The 14,528-nt window shown below is 32.2% G+C and overlaps 1 protein-coding gene across 3 annotated transcripts in view; it reads right to left on the minus strand.

The window, feature by feature from the left end:
- Positions 1 to 14,528, minus strand: part of CSMD3 (CUB and Sushi multiple domains 3) — a 1,185,533-nt gene that overhangs the window by 769,610 nt on the left and 401,395 nt on the right. For all 3 annotated transcript variants that reach the window (XM_029923716.1, XM_029923715.1, XM_029923714.1), the window contains exon 6: positions 7,038 to 7,150. In XM_029923716.1, the coding sequence (XP_029779576.1) occupies positions 7,038 to 7,150 (113 nt within the window). The remainder of the gene's footprint in view (positions 1 to 7,037; positions 7,151 to 14,528) is intronic.

Here is a 14,528-nt window from a genome sequence, read left to right on the forward strand (position 1 = left end):
GGGAAAAGAGGTGGTGGTGATGGTGGAGGGCACTTAAGGGGAAGAGCACTGGGTGTTGTATGGAAAACAATTTGACAATAAAATATTATGGAAAAAAAAATAAAGCAGGTGATCTAATACCTGAAAGTCTGAACTTTGCCCCAAGGAAGGGGAGTTAACACAAAAGAGACATTTTTTCCTAGAAAAGATTGCAAGTTCATTCTATCATTTGCAGGAAAGTATAAGCCACATTAAAACATTATATTAAAATGAATTTTTTCAGTTTTATAGTTATCAAGCACTGTATTTTAACCCTACCACATATTTTAGAAAGTAGTACTCACATTACAATTGTATATTTGGTAATTATCTCCTATTTATAGTTTTTGTATTTAAAAACAGTAATTTAAGCCACAATCATTTTACTAAGATATTTCTAGAGTTTCAAAAATTCCATGAGATTGTAACATAAAGTTAATATAATTTGCCTTTCGCTTTTTAAAGTATATCAACAATATAAATGGATTAAACAACAGCCTAAAAAAGAACACTTAGCAAACAGTAAGGATTTTTTTTTAGCATTAAATGTTTTTTTTCCTAAGAATCAATAGAAATACTAGCTTAAGAAACACTTAGGAAATGTAAGCATTAAAGATCTTTCTTTAAAGTAACAACCATGATATTTTTTCTTGACTTTAAGTCATTCTTCTATCAATGTTACGGAGACTGATTCAATTCCTTAGAAAGTAGTAAAAATTTCATAATAATCTCCATATAATCCTTAATATGCTGATTTCTGTGACTATTTCCTAAGTACACAGACCCTTTCTCTTTCAATTTTCTTGCTGTACTTTGCTTAAAAACCATTTATCACCCGATTTTATGTGATTCTCTTTACCAGAATCTGAATGTAATGCTTCCAAAATATTTTCTCATAAATGATGTACATCAATAATTCTAGGTTGTCTCCATGTTAATGCAAATAGTTAACTTACAACCAGAATGAAACGACTATTAAACCACAAGGTGGGATAAAGGAAATATTATTCCTAATATTCTACTCTGTATCTAAAATCTCATTTTATATATTAAAACTATGGCCCAACTCTAAATATAGTAAGTCATATGGCTTAATTTTAATTCATAAATGTTAAAATGTTCAGCAAGATAAAAGTAATTTACTAGAAATTTTTATGTTTGACTAAAGTTTAGCAAAAATTAACCACTAACACTGTGTTTCAGATATGCAGTGCTTCATTCAGGTTTGCAGGTTGTGTTTCACAGTGAAAGGTCTACTAGATCTGAGAAATCTGAAATGAAATGACAATTAACCAGTTTACTGTCAAACCCACCCACAATTTCTGAACAGAATTCTGGGCTGGGGGCTATATAAGGATAGTTGGCTATGGAAGAATTTAACTCTAATATTATCAACTAATGTGTTAAAAGGACTGGCATGGACTACAAAATGTAAATTTACATCACAGGAGAAAATACTATCAGGGAGTTTTTATGGTTCTTTTAGATAGACTAATGGTTATTTCACCATTTTGACTATTGAATATCTTCACTATCTCGGCTGGCTGTGTAGACATTGTACTAATTACCACAATGAACTCTATTGACCAGACAAGTTCATAAAGCAAAAAATAAAAGAAGGGTTTTTATTTAACATCACAATAAAATTTAAAATAACAAAAAGAATTTCTGGATGAAAGTAATTATTTAGCACTGAAGGAGATTTGAGGAAAAAAAAGTGATATTCATAATAAAATCAAAAGGAAATAATGTACAGGATTAGAAGTTATTCTCAAACACTATTCACCAATGAAACCCAACATCATATTCTCTCAAAATTCACTAAATGAACATACCTAGCTTACCTCCTAAGCTTAAACTGATGCATTTTGTCTAATGTATGAAAAGGGGTTTATTTTGAGATGATACTTCAAATATAGTTTATGAATTTTTTGCCATATGCACTAAAAAATACCGAGTATTATAGGAAATATATATAGGTACATATAGAATACTTCTTGAATTGTGCTAAAAAGCCCTGTCCATTGTCTTCACCAGGAAAGTCACCTATGACCAACATCCCTTTTACAGTTACTACTTACACCTAAATTATCCAATTCAAAAATTTTTATTTTCTCTTACTATGTCACAGTCTCACCTCCTACCCTGAAGTCATATGACTCACATTGATGGTAATCAAATTAAAGGAGGAGTTTGTGATTATAATCGTAGGATAAGATTCCCTGTGCTTTATTCAAAATGAATATATGAAGGTACCACCAAAAAAATGACGCCTTAGCAAAATTAGAAAGAAATATACTAAGCACATTGCTTTGATGTTGTGCTCAATTTTTAAATATGAACTATATTATTTTCAAAATTATGTTGTAAAGAAGAAACTGTTTCTCAGCTTATTTTTTGTCTCATTTTAAAATTGGATTCTAAAGAAAAGCACTTTCTTTGCTAGAGAAACATAGACATACCCTAACATATTCTAACATATTCTAACATAGCAATTTTCATTGTAAACGTGGTTCCTGTATTAAAATTTGTTTGAGAACAATTGTTAAACTATTTCTACTACTTCTTGGTTAGGGTGTGTCTCTCACCCATTTCACATGGTTGATTATTTCTTTCCACTGGAGCATCTTTGTTTACTGCATGTCTGACTTTTACTCATAGAAATCTTAACACATTTTGATTTGCACAATAATTATGTGTCTGGCAAGTACCTTTTTTTTTTTTTAACTGATGGAGAAACCAAGGCTCACAGAACTCAGATAGCAATTAGCAACTTCACAATTCAACGCTTATCTTCTGACTCCAAATCCTATTCTTTTCCTGATATACTATCCTGGATCCCTGATAATCTTATTTATCTTTGCTCAATAACTCTGCACTCACATTATGTCAAAATATTTTGAGTGTAAAAAATGGAGTACTACTTGAAAGTTGTTTTTCACTTAAATTATGTGTGTCTAAAATGCCATGGGCCTCTGTGTAACTGAGGATTATGGTCCCATTCACTAGATATGTCTTTCTCACCAAAAAGACACATAGCTGATCCCAAAATGATGACAACTCTTTGGGAAATGATGTAATAAAGTATTTCCCCCATAACTTTAAAGCATACTGTATTACCATTGATGTTTCTTTGTTAAATGAAAATAAGTATCTTTAAAATATTAACCTCCATAAAAAGAATCAAATAAAATTATAGAAGAAAGGAATAAATTAAAAATGTGATAAAATCTGTAAGAATTTAGAAAACTTAATAATATAGAAACATTCATATATTTGGATATGTGGAAATGATTATATTCTTGCAATTCCTAAAATTACATGCCAAAGACAAGTTTGTGAATACTGCTACAGAATATTTGCACATTAAAAAAATTAGAAATGTTGAACTTAAAATTAAAAAAATGTAGTAATATTTAATCCTTGAATAATTGACACTTATGGGTAAAAAAATAATACTTTTAAATAAACATCATCTAGAGGTAGAGTTTTCTGTATTGGACAGTTGAGGGTCATCTGAAAATCTAGTTCCAATTTAGAAATTAAAACACATGCTCATATTCACAGAAATGGAAAAATAAATATATTTTAGGCTTTTAATTAAAATCAAATAACAATGCTATGGAGGTTTCAATAAATATGAGAACTTTCAGACAACACAGTTAAAGAAGAGTACAAGTGAAAAAGCACAATCCAAGTTCTCATTAGAATAGTTTTAATGAAACTTGAATAAAGGAAGAATTTAAGGAACAAAGACTAATATAGTAAAATGAAATGGAAATGAGTTTCTTGGGGAAAGAGTTGAAAATTAAAGAGGCAAAAATTTAAAAGCACAGTAGAGATAATGATAGAGTTTTCAAAGAAGGATTTTTCAATATAAATAAACTCAGAGGGAAAGAAAAGATGGACAATATACCATCTGTCCATTAAGTGGACAATATTCAGTGTGGGATCTGGGGAGGCAGAAGTGATTTGCATATCTAAGGCATTTTATTTAAATCAAGACTTTTCTTAGTATTTTTGAGTTAAAACAGAACTACATTTATTAGTGTGTTATCCACAACCTCTACTTAACCCTATTTAAATTATAATATCTAAACCAATCATGAAGCTGGCTTCTAACACAATTTAAAGGAGGCTTTATTGAGGAAAGCATGTTAGTACGACTATATGCCATTAATTATGGGACACACTATAAAACAGCTAATGCCATTCATTCAGGAACCATTAATAAGTTTGCAGTTAATTTTCATGGTATTTTATAAAGAACACAGGTTAAATAGAAATGCTACCAGGAAAATAATCAGCCTTTGGACACCTAGAGCTTCAATAAAACATTAAATGAATTAAAAATAATAGATAACTCAATAATAATCATAAAGTACTCAATAAGTATTTGAGTTATTAAGAAACTGTACTAGGGGCACCTGGATGGTTCAGTTGGGTAACTGACCAACTTCAGCTCAGGTCATAATCTCAAGGGTTCCTGAGTCTCAGCCCTGCATCCGGTTCTTTAATGACAGCTCAGAGCCTGGATTCTGCTTCAGATTCTGTGTCTTGATCTCTCTCTGCCCCTCTCCTATTCATGCTGCTTCTCAGTCTCTCAAAAATAAATAAATGCTAAGACCCGCACAATGTGAAGACCTGGTAGTGTCTTTGGTATAGTACATCCCATAATTTCTATCTCTTTAATTGATTTTAATCTAGACACCGCTGACATTAAATGATAGCATGGTACAATGTAAAATGGCATGATTACCACTTCTTGCTAGGGTGTGTATTTCAGCATGGCAGAATTATGAGTTTTACAGCTATTTAAGTTAAATTAGAGTTTTTCTTTTATTCAAATTTCTTTATTTGCTTGTAAATTCAAGAATGACTTTAACTGAATTTATGTTGTCTAGGTAAAATAATATTTGGACATGATCAGGTCTAAATCAGGAAAGTTTTAAAAGGATCCATGTAAAGGTGGATTTTTATTTAATAAAATTTTCCTTGATCATATTATAAAGTTATAGCTTCCATATTCTTCAACCACTTTATTTCCTCTATATTGTGTAGATATAGATTACATTAAAAATGACCCTCTTTTGAGTTATTTTTCCTGATGAAAATAGAAAAAAATTCATATGTCAAAAAATACTTCCTTTCTATTTCACTACAGTGAATTCATTGTTATGCTCTTATTTGGTCCTGAAAGCAAATAGGCAATTCTAGAAGATCAAACTGAATCTGAAGGTACTATTAAAGTCAATTTAAGATGAGTGAGAATACTGAAAATAATAATTAAATACACAAATCCACTGGCAGATTTGCACTATTGCCTTGTAATGCAAAACAATCCTATCTAAAGACAGTTTCATGAACCCATACTACCTAAAGCAAATGAAGTATCCTTTTATTTCTAGGATAGGAGAGCATTTTCCCCCTACAGTTTGTACACATAAATATGAAATAAGTGCTACTTTATTTCTCTTCAGATAAGGAAGAGAATCTATCTGACTGAAAGACTTCATGAATCTAGTAGAAAAGATCACCACATGAGTCAAAGATGATAGTCTTTTGAATTTCTGCCATGCCATCTGCTTTAACTCATTGCAGAGGGGAATTAGAGCCATAAAATCATGTGGCTGGAAAATTCCACAAGTGAAGGGGTCAACCCAGAGATAAAGAGGCTCCATAATGTTTTTTTTTCAATAGACAAGTCCTCTGATTCCTGAAGTACACAAAAATTTCAGAGATTGAAATTGGAAATTCAACAAAATATTTCAAATTTAAAAGTAACACTGACTGAAATTGGTAAGATTCAAGTTACTATGCACTGGACAGCTAGCTTTAATAAAATATATAAAAATAGTTTTCTGTGCATATTTAATTTTCAATTTTAGAATACAGTATTCTATGATGAGTAATGTATTCTACTACGAGAAGTGCATAGACCTCAGAACAAATTTCCATTCATCCTTCCATTCAAATTAACTACATTAGCAATAGAAATGATAGACTTTTGTACCATGGATTTTGTCTAAAATATTTACTTTTAAGTTATTATCTTCAGGGTTTTTATTACAGTGATACCTAATACACTATTATAAATGTCAAGATACCAATCACATTAATCTGTTACCACTATTGTCAGAAATCCTATTGATGGGACAGCTATAGACAGGTTATTGATCTTCAAAATATAAATTAACTGTTGAAATTTATATTTCAGAAAATAATATGTGGCCTAATAACAATGTGTATTAATTCTAAGCTGCCTCAAAACACCATATGAAAGTTGAGACGTGCCTAAGACTTAAGACTACTAAGAAAGAAAGTATTAAAAAACAGATAAATGGAAAAATGTAACTGGGACAGTGCTCCCAATTCCATTAACAGTAGCTGATACACTACTGAGAATGAAATGATTTATTTACATAAGTAGTCTGAGGATAACGTACACTAAACCCACATAATATAAACATTATGGAAGGCAAGTTTTCATTACTACTCCATCTTCACAACAATCTTGTTCTAAACCAAGAGTGTTTTCAAGTTAATACATCAAATAGTATATCTCAAATTATACCTGTTAATAAAAATTGTTAGGATAATAATCCTAACAAGGTTAATTAAACTAGCATTAGCAAACACACTGTCTGTGAAAATGGATTTCATTTGATGGAGGGCCTATTCACAACTTCAGATTTTCTGCAGTGTCCTGTGGTACAGCTTTAGGAAGCATGTCCCATTGCTGAGCCGCCTTATTAAAGGAAAAAACTACATCCATTACATATTACCTTTTAGAGGTCATAGTATTCTTCATTTTGAACACTGCTATAAAAATCAACTAACTTTTCTATTGTAATTTAGTTATTATCACATTATTGCCTCAGCAAGAGAATGGCCATTTTGGCTTATTGAAATTACCATTTTTTAAGGCAAAAGATATTTTGCTTCTATTGCAAAATACAGCTGTATATACCAAAATCATTTCACATATCAAAAGAGGCAAAGGTATTCATTAAATATACCTTGATATGGAGCACTAAATCCACGATATCGGTGATTGCTGTCTGTAACAAAATGCAGTCTGAGCCAGTTTTTGTTGCTGATAATTGGTGGTGGTATATTCATTCCAGATAACCTGAATTATGGAAGACAACAACAACAAAAATCTTTAAACGCTTTTCAGTAGTGAATGTTTTTACTCAATTAGGAACCCCCAAAAATGTCTACTTGTACAGAATATTCATGACTTTGCATTTTTAATTGTTTCAGCATAGACAAAATCATTATTTTATGTATAGGAAGGTCAATCATCTAACAGTGCCATTCCAAACATATGCTATTATAAGCAGGCTGCATTTATTAATAAACTGTGAAGTGGGTATGATTTTTGATTCACCCAAATTTATTTCCTAGGTAATAATAAACATAATGGAGGCTGAGTTAATGGTGCTGGTCATTACATTCCTCAAGTACGAATTGATATAGTATAGTTAGAAAACAGAAAGACTTCGAAGTAATTGATATACTTTTTCCACCTAATATATTTTCAATATTTCACATTCAATGGCTAAGTTCCCAATTTCTTTTCATAGGTCAAGGACACATTTAATGTGATTTCACAATACTATAAATTGTCACGATTAGCTTTCATTATAATATATAATTCTATGATGCACTGGAAGTCTGCCCCAATTGACAGACATATAACAGATTTTATTTTAAATGTGTATTTATTCTCTCCCTCTCTCTTTCTCTCTCTCTCTTTCTCTATCTATCTATCTATCTATCTAGTCACAATGTTACCATTTCATAGTTTCCTTACACAGGGCACTTAAAACAAAATTTTGAAGCTATGACCCAGATACTGGTCATGGTCAACATATGAAGTAACCCTCTTGCTCTATATCTTTTGAAGACTTCCAGAGAAGCAGTTTATCATTTCTTAGATGAAGAAATATTACCCTCATATGCCTAGTCATTTAAATCCTAGGTGTTTGCTATAAAGCCAAGGTAAAAGATCCTCAAAAGTATGACTACTACCTAATGAAGAAGAGTTCTTCTTTAAGGTTTCCTAGTAACTAGTATATGATTTATCTTTATCGTCCTTCAAAGCTTTCACTTTTCTTCATCAAAAGGCAAAACAGTTGGGGTGTGTGTGTGTGTGTGTGTGTGTGTGTTGGGGTGGGTTGGGGGTGATTACAACTCTTCTCTCAGTACTTTGCAGGCAGTCATTCTTGGGAACCAATAGGGGGAGACTAAATGGGTTTTATACACATGATTCAGTGGCGAGGTGTATAAATGGTGATGCAAGGACACTTAATTCAAACATCTTCTCTCATTTCCCCCCCAAACCCACCTTTCTCAAGATGTTTGGTAATTAGCCATCACTTTTTGTGGATAACTATCTGCCATGGCATAGAAATATGAATTAATTTTTTTTCATCTTTTATTTATTTATTTTGAGAGAGATAAAGAGAGTGGAGGGGGCAGAGAGAGAGAGAATCCCAACCAGGCTCTGCACTGTTAGCGCAGAGCCTGACACTGGGCTCAATCCTATAGACCGTGAGATCATGAGCTGAGCCAGAATCAAGAGTCCAGCGTTTAAACAACTGAGCTACCCAGGTGCCCCTGAATCAAGATTTAGTGTATCATTGTGGGCACAGGTATATGCAAAGATATATAGAATGCTCTTGGCATTGTTACCGTGCAATCTGATGTTCTTGATTCTAACAATAAACAAGTTGGGTTCTATCACATATATTTCTCATCTGTCCTTCTGCTTTGAAATGCATCTTCTTTGTTTATTTATTTTTATTTATTTATTGAGAGACAGAGAGAGACAGTGTGAGCAGGGAAGGGTCAGAGAGAGAGGGAGATACAGAATCAGAAGCAGGCTCCAGGCTCTGAGCTGTCAGCACAAACCCAACCATGAGATCATGACCTGAGCCAAAGCCGGACGCTCAACCGACTGAGCCACCCAGATACCTCAGAATGCATCTTCTTTAATGTTTCACTATTAAGACCCTAATTTCTCTTTTCATAGGGGTGATTTTGTTTATTGGTATGGCTGGTTCCTTTTTTTTCATATCTGAATTTAGCAAATAAAGATATGTATGTAATCTACTTGTGTAATTTTAAGACTCAAGTTTTAAGTTTTTAGTTCTTACTTTCAGACATGTCTAGGTTATATTTATTTTTGTTTGTTGGTTGAATGGTTTGTTTCAAAAAGTATTTCAATGGAAAGGTATTCAGATTTGATGCAATTATATTTACAATAGAATAGCATGTTTCATGCCAGGTTTTGATTTACAATTTGGTTCTCTTCAATTCCTTGATTCAATGACCATAAACACCCATTAGGGAAAGTTTAAATTATTTTTTACAGGTTGTACACTTCTCTAAGTATAATGAGACTATATAATACTTGGGCAGTTGTAATACATTAAAGTACAGGATTTGGAGAGAGGTCCTTAGAAGATCCAGTAAATGAGAAACAACTCAACAAGGACATCAAGAAAAGTCAGAGAGGAAAGAAGATGAAGCAGACAATAAGAAGGATAAACTCCCCATCTTTCCCAGGAATATCAAAGCTAATTTCAGCAACAGAGTATAGGAAAGGCAGTAACAGCTTCTATGAAACTATAGTTTGCAACCTGAATTCACCTTCAGCAATTGAGAAAGGTGGAAATAAAGAGCCGCAGTAGCAGGTGGCACAATGCATATGAGACGGAGCAAATAATGGCAATTTAACAAGACAATTTAAGAAGATATTCCCGAGAATGTCAATGCTTCAGTTTATGAAGCAGCATGTAGGTAAGCCGTGACACTGAACCAGAAAGGAAGGGCACCACAGCACCTCTCCTTCCAGTACTGCATACTATTTAAAGATAATTTACACAATATGGTTTTGTTTATGTCTTATGGAACAAACTGGTAAATGCACAAACATATTTATGCACCATATTTCATGTTATCAGGACATCCTGGAAATGGAGTATTGAGATTAAATGCTGTTTAGAAAGACTCCATCAAATTAATATAGAAAATTCTTGGATACTAAAGGAGATATTTCCTAAACATAACTCATTATTATCCCTATGTCATATCACCATGGTCATTTGAAGGTAATCATATATGCCTTCATTCTAGCATAAAGTCAGTGAGAATCAACTCTCGGTAGTGAAGAGATTAAGTGTATTTAACAGTCATTTACTGAGCATGTTCTATATGGTAAACACCTGATACTAAGGGTCCAGTAGTAAATATAGTAGTAAATGAGATAAAGAAGATCCATAGTCTTGCAAAGACAAAATGAAGATAACATAAATAATTCAATAAGGTAATTTCAGATGGTAGCAAATGATGTAAAAATATGAGAATAACATGATAAAGAAACCTCTAGAAATGAGGTTTCAATTGTTCTAAAGTGTTTTCCATTTATACTCAGAACAGTCACACTCATGATTATACATGTCAAATTATTAAACTGGGTTTTAGGAGAATTACATCAAAGAAAATTATGATAATGATAAATGTCATAACTTTGTAACCACTACTGTTATCTGTACCCAAGAAGAATCCAAAATCTGTCTTATGAGTAACTGATAAATTTGAATGGACATAGTAAATTAATAATAACATAACATTTCATTGCATATTCAATATAGAAATACAATAATAGAGTGTAACTTTTCATATTAATCTTTGCAAATCTTTTTATTTATATAATTTTCTGCAGAAATAAATAACTAAATCATAAACTGGTATTTAAAATCAGATGTGACATTTTCTATTGTAGATCGTCCCTTAGAGAATATGATTACAATCATTATAAAAAAAAACACTTTTAGGCAGTTAAGTCTAAGAAATCTAAGAGAACCATAGGTCTATCATTTTTCAGAAGTCCCTAAAACTATTCTGAGCCTATGTTTTTAGGTTTACAAACCTCTTTTCAGACCCTTATTGGTGTCATCTCTCTGTCTCTGGTTCTCAACTTTCTCAAAGTTAGCACCTGTAGCAACAGGTATCATCACTGGGGCTCTAACATCTATTGTTTTAAAATCTTTCTACTGCCGTAAATTCATTCAAACTTAAGGATCAGTCTTTCCTCATCACTGGTACCCATAGGCATAGTCAAACTTCAAACCCATAATTATGCAAATCATCTCCTGCGTGACTCAAAAACCTCACTCTCCCAAAACTGTTCTCCCACACTCTCCTAACTGTACTTCTTTCCCTCTCTTGCTATGTCTCCCTCTTTCCCTTTTTTGATGTCCTTCTTTCCCTGGCACTGAGATAAGATTTATTCCTCACGCTTCTTCTGTTCTCCAAGATTTTGTTAGATCAATTGTCCTACTTTGAGCTGTAATTAGTTCCTAAAATTCATTCTTCCATCTTTAACTCAAGATCCTTTCAGGGACTTCTCTTTAGGCAAAATATGCATATAAGTAAGCAAATAAAGGTAAAATATACATAATAGTATATGTTATATATATTTTATTATCATATATAAATGTATATACTCTCTCAATCTCTCTCTCTCATATATATATTCTCAATGAAGCCAGCCTTGTAGTTTCAAGGTGGAGATAAGTACCCAATCTCCTCTTTCCTCACAGAGCAGTTTTGCATAGCCTTATCACATCACTTATTATTTTGTATAGGAGAAAATTTTCTATTTTCACCATTTTACAGTTCCTTTAAAGGTAGGTTATTATATTCCTGGTGCTCAGCACAATGGTTGATACATAGTTGGTGTATGCTGATATTACTTATCAAGAAAATAACTGAATATAAGTTGTTTGAGCACATGCCCTCTTTTAGTATGTGTGTGTGTGTGTGTGTGTCCACACACACACACACACACACACACACACATATAGTCAGTAGTTGTACTTCATACCATTATCATATGCTCAGTTCTTTTCTTTATTCAAGATCCATCTAAAATTCTATATCCATAAGTCCTCAATTCCCTTAACCAGAAGTTATCTTTTTGTTACCTGATCATCAAAAGCACTCGCTAAAACTCTTCTTATTCACTTACCACAACTTTGTTATTATTATTATATTGTACACATTCTAAAAATGATAAGGACTTGGAAGCAGGATACACATTGGACTTATCTCTGAATTCATAAGCACATTTCAAAGTATAATAATGAAAAGATGCTAATCAGATTAGTTAATATCCTATTACAACACTTCTCAAAGTGTGTTCTAGTGAATATTAGCCACCAAAAAATGCCTTTGAAGATAAGGGAAGTTACCCCAGTGAAAAAGATTTTCAATTGTTTTGTAACCATATCTTCCTGTTCTAGATTTTTAAAAAGTTTTAACACAGAATTTCTTAATTTTATTTCAACAATCACTCTCCCATTTCTACCTATTATAAATTAGAAAATTATCTTAGCAACAAAACTAATCTGTTTCTGGGATGACATTAAAGGCACTAACCTTCTATGCAATGCAAGTCATGAGTACTCTGCGTGTGAAGTGTACAGACTTTCACACTGACCAGGCTGTGCTTTCTTATCACAGATGTCTGTGTTCTTGGTTAGATGTTTAAAAGTCACTGAACTGCAGAACACAACGTCCTATGTGGTTTTAACAAGAACATTAAGAAGCTAAGCATTGTATTATGCAGCCCAATTATTCAGAACCCAGATGTTATAAAGTATTTGCAAAGCAAATGAGAGAAGTGGCTACACTAAATTTTCTTCTCTTTTTATCTCTCTCCCCCTTTACTTACACACCCTGCTTGCTTATCCCCATCTCTACTCTGACTCTGGTTTTCCACTTATCCCCTATTTCTCTCATTTATCTTCTAGACATTATTCTTATAAAAACTGGCTGCTGTAGAGTTGTTACTTTTATCTAAAAACATGCTTCAGGAAAATCTCTTTATATTTCAGATACAATGTGTGTGTGTGTCCAACTACCAAAATTTAATTTAGATGAAGTAGAAAAGTTTAATAGTACCATAACCATTTCAAAATTGAATCTGATATTTTAAAACTAGAAAAAAATCTCCACATGCAGATGTTTAGTAGAGAATTGTACTAAACATGGAAGGAATTAATAATAATTATACCCATGCTTTTCCAGAAAACAGAAGAGGAGGGAACACTCCTCAACTCATTTTACAAGGTTAGTATTATTCTGATAATAAAACTAGGGAAGGTCAGTGCAAAAACAAGATAAACAAAAATAAAAAACAAAAACAAACAAAAAACAGACCAATATCTTTCACGAACTTAGATACAAAAACTCTCAATAAAATATTAGCAAATTGAATTCATCAAGGTATAGCAAGAATTACACACCATGACCTAGTGAGATTTATTCAAAATATATAAGGCTGTCTCATTCTTAGAAAATCAATGTAATCCACCATATCAACAGGCTATAGAAAAAAATTTAAATGATCAAATTAATAGACACAGAAACAGTATTTCACAAAATCCAGCATCTATTGAGGATTAAAACCCAAATTAGGAATAGAGGGAATATCAACTTTATAAAGAGCATGTACAAAAACCTGTAACATCATACCTAATGTTGAATTACTTAATGGTTTTTTACTAAGGCCAGGAACAATGTGCATGATTCTTATTCAACATTGTCCTAGAAGTTCTAGTGAGTCAATAAGGCATGGAAAAAATTAAAAGAAATATATCTTGGAAAGAAAGAAATTGTCCCTACTTGAAGATGAAATGCTTATTTATATAGAAAATTCCAAGCAATCTACAAAATAAAATCCCAGAAATATTAAGTGCATTAACCCTGGTCACTGGATACAAGATGAATATTAGATAAAAATTCAATTTCTAAATAATAACAACAAACATTTAGAAATTGAAATAAACACAATACAATTTATAATTTGTTCAAATAAAATTAAATACTCAGGTATAAATTTAGTAAATCATTTATAGGGTTTGCATTAGCAAAAATTTTTTAATGTTTTATTTATTTTTGATACAGACAGAGACAGAGCATGAGAGGGGGAGGGGCAGAGAGAGAAGGAGACACAGAACCGGAAGCAGGTTCCAGGCTCTGAGCTAGCTGTCAGCACAGAGCCCGATGCGGGGCTCGAACCCACAAACGTGAGATCTGACCTGAGCTGAAGTCGGAGGCTTAACCGACTGAGCCACCCAGGCGCCCCAGTATTAGCAAAATTTTTAAATGCAGTAAAAAAAATCAAAGATGTAAATAAATGAAAAGACATGCTATGTTCCTGATTTTAACAATTATTATAGTAAAGATTTTAATTCTCCCCAAAATAATCGATAGTTTTGATACAATTCTTATGGAAATGCCAGGAAATTCTTTATGTAGACATACTAAGGTAATTTTAAAATGTACATGGTAAGGCACAGGACCCAGAAGAGTTAAAACAAACTTGAAAATTAAACAATAGCCTTTTCAATAAGTGATGCTGGGAAAGCTGAACAACCCTAGGTAAAAATCAACCTCAGCCTAATGTTCAATTCACACTTTAAAAAATTAAA

Source organism: Suricata suricatta, chromosome 15, assembly GCF_006229205.1.
Source record: "Suricata suricatta isolate VVHF042 chromosome 15, meerkat_22Aug2017_6uvM2_HiC, whole genome shotgun sequence".
Taxonomy (NCBI): Eukaryota; Metazoa; Chordata; class Mammalia; order Carnivora; family Herpestidae; genus Suricata; species Suricata suricatta.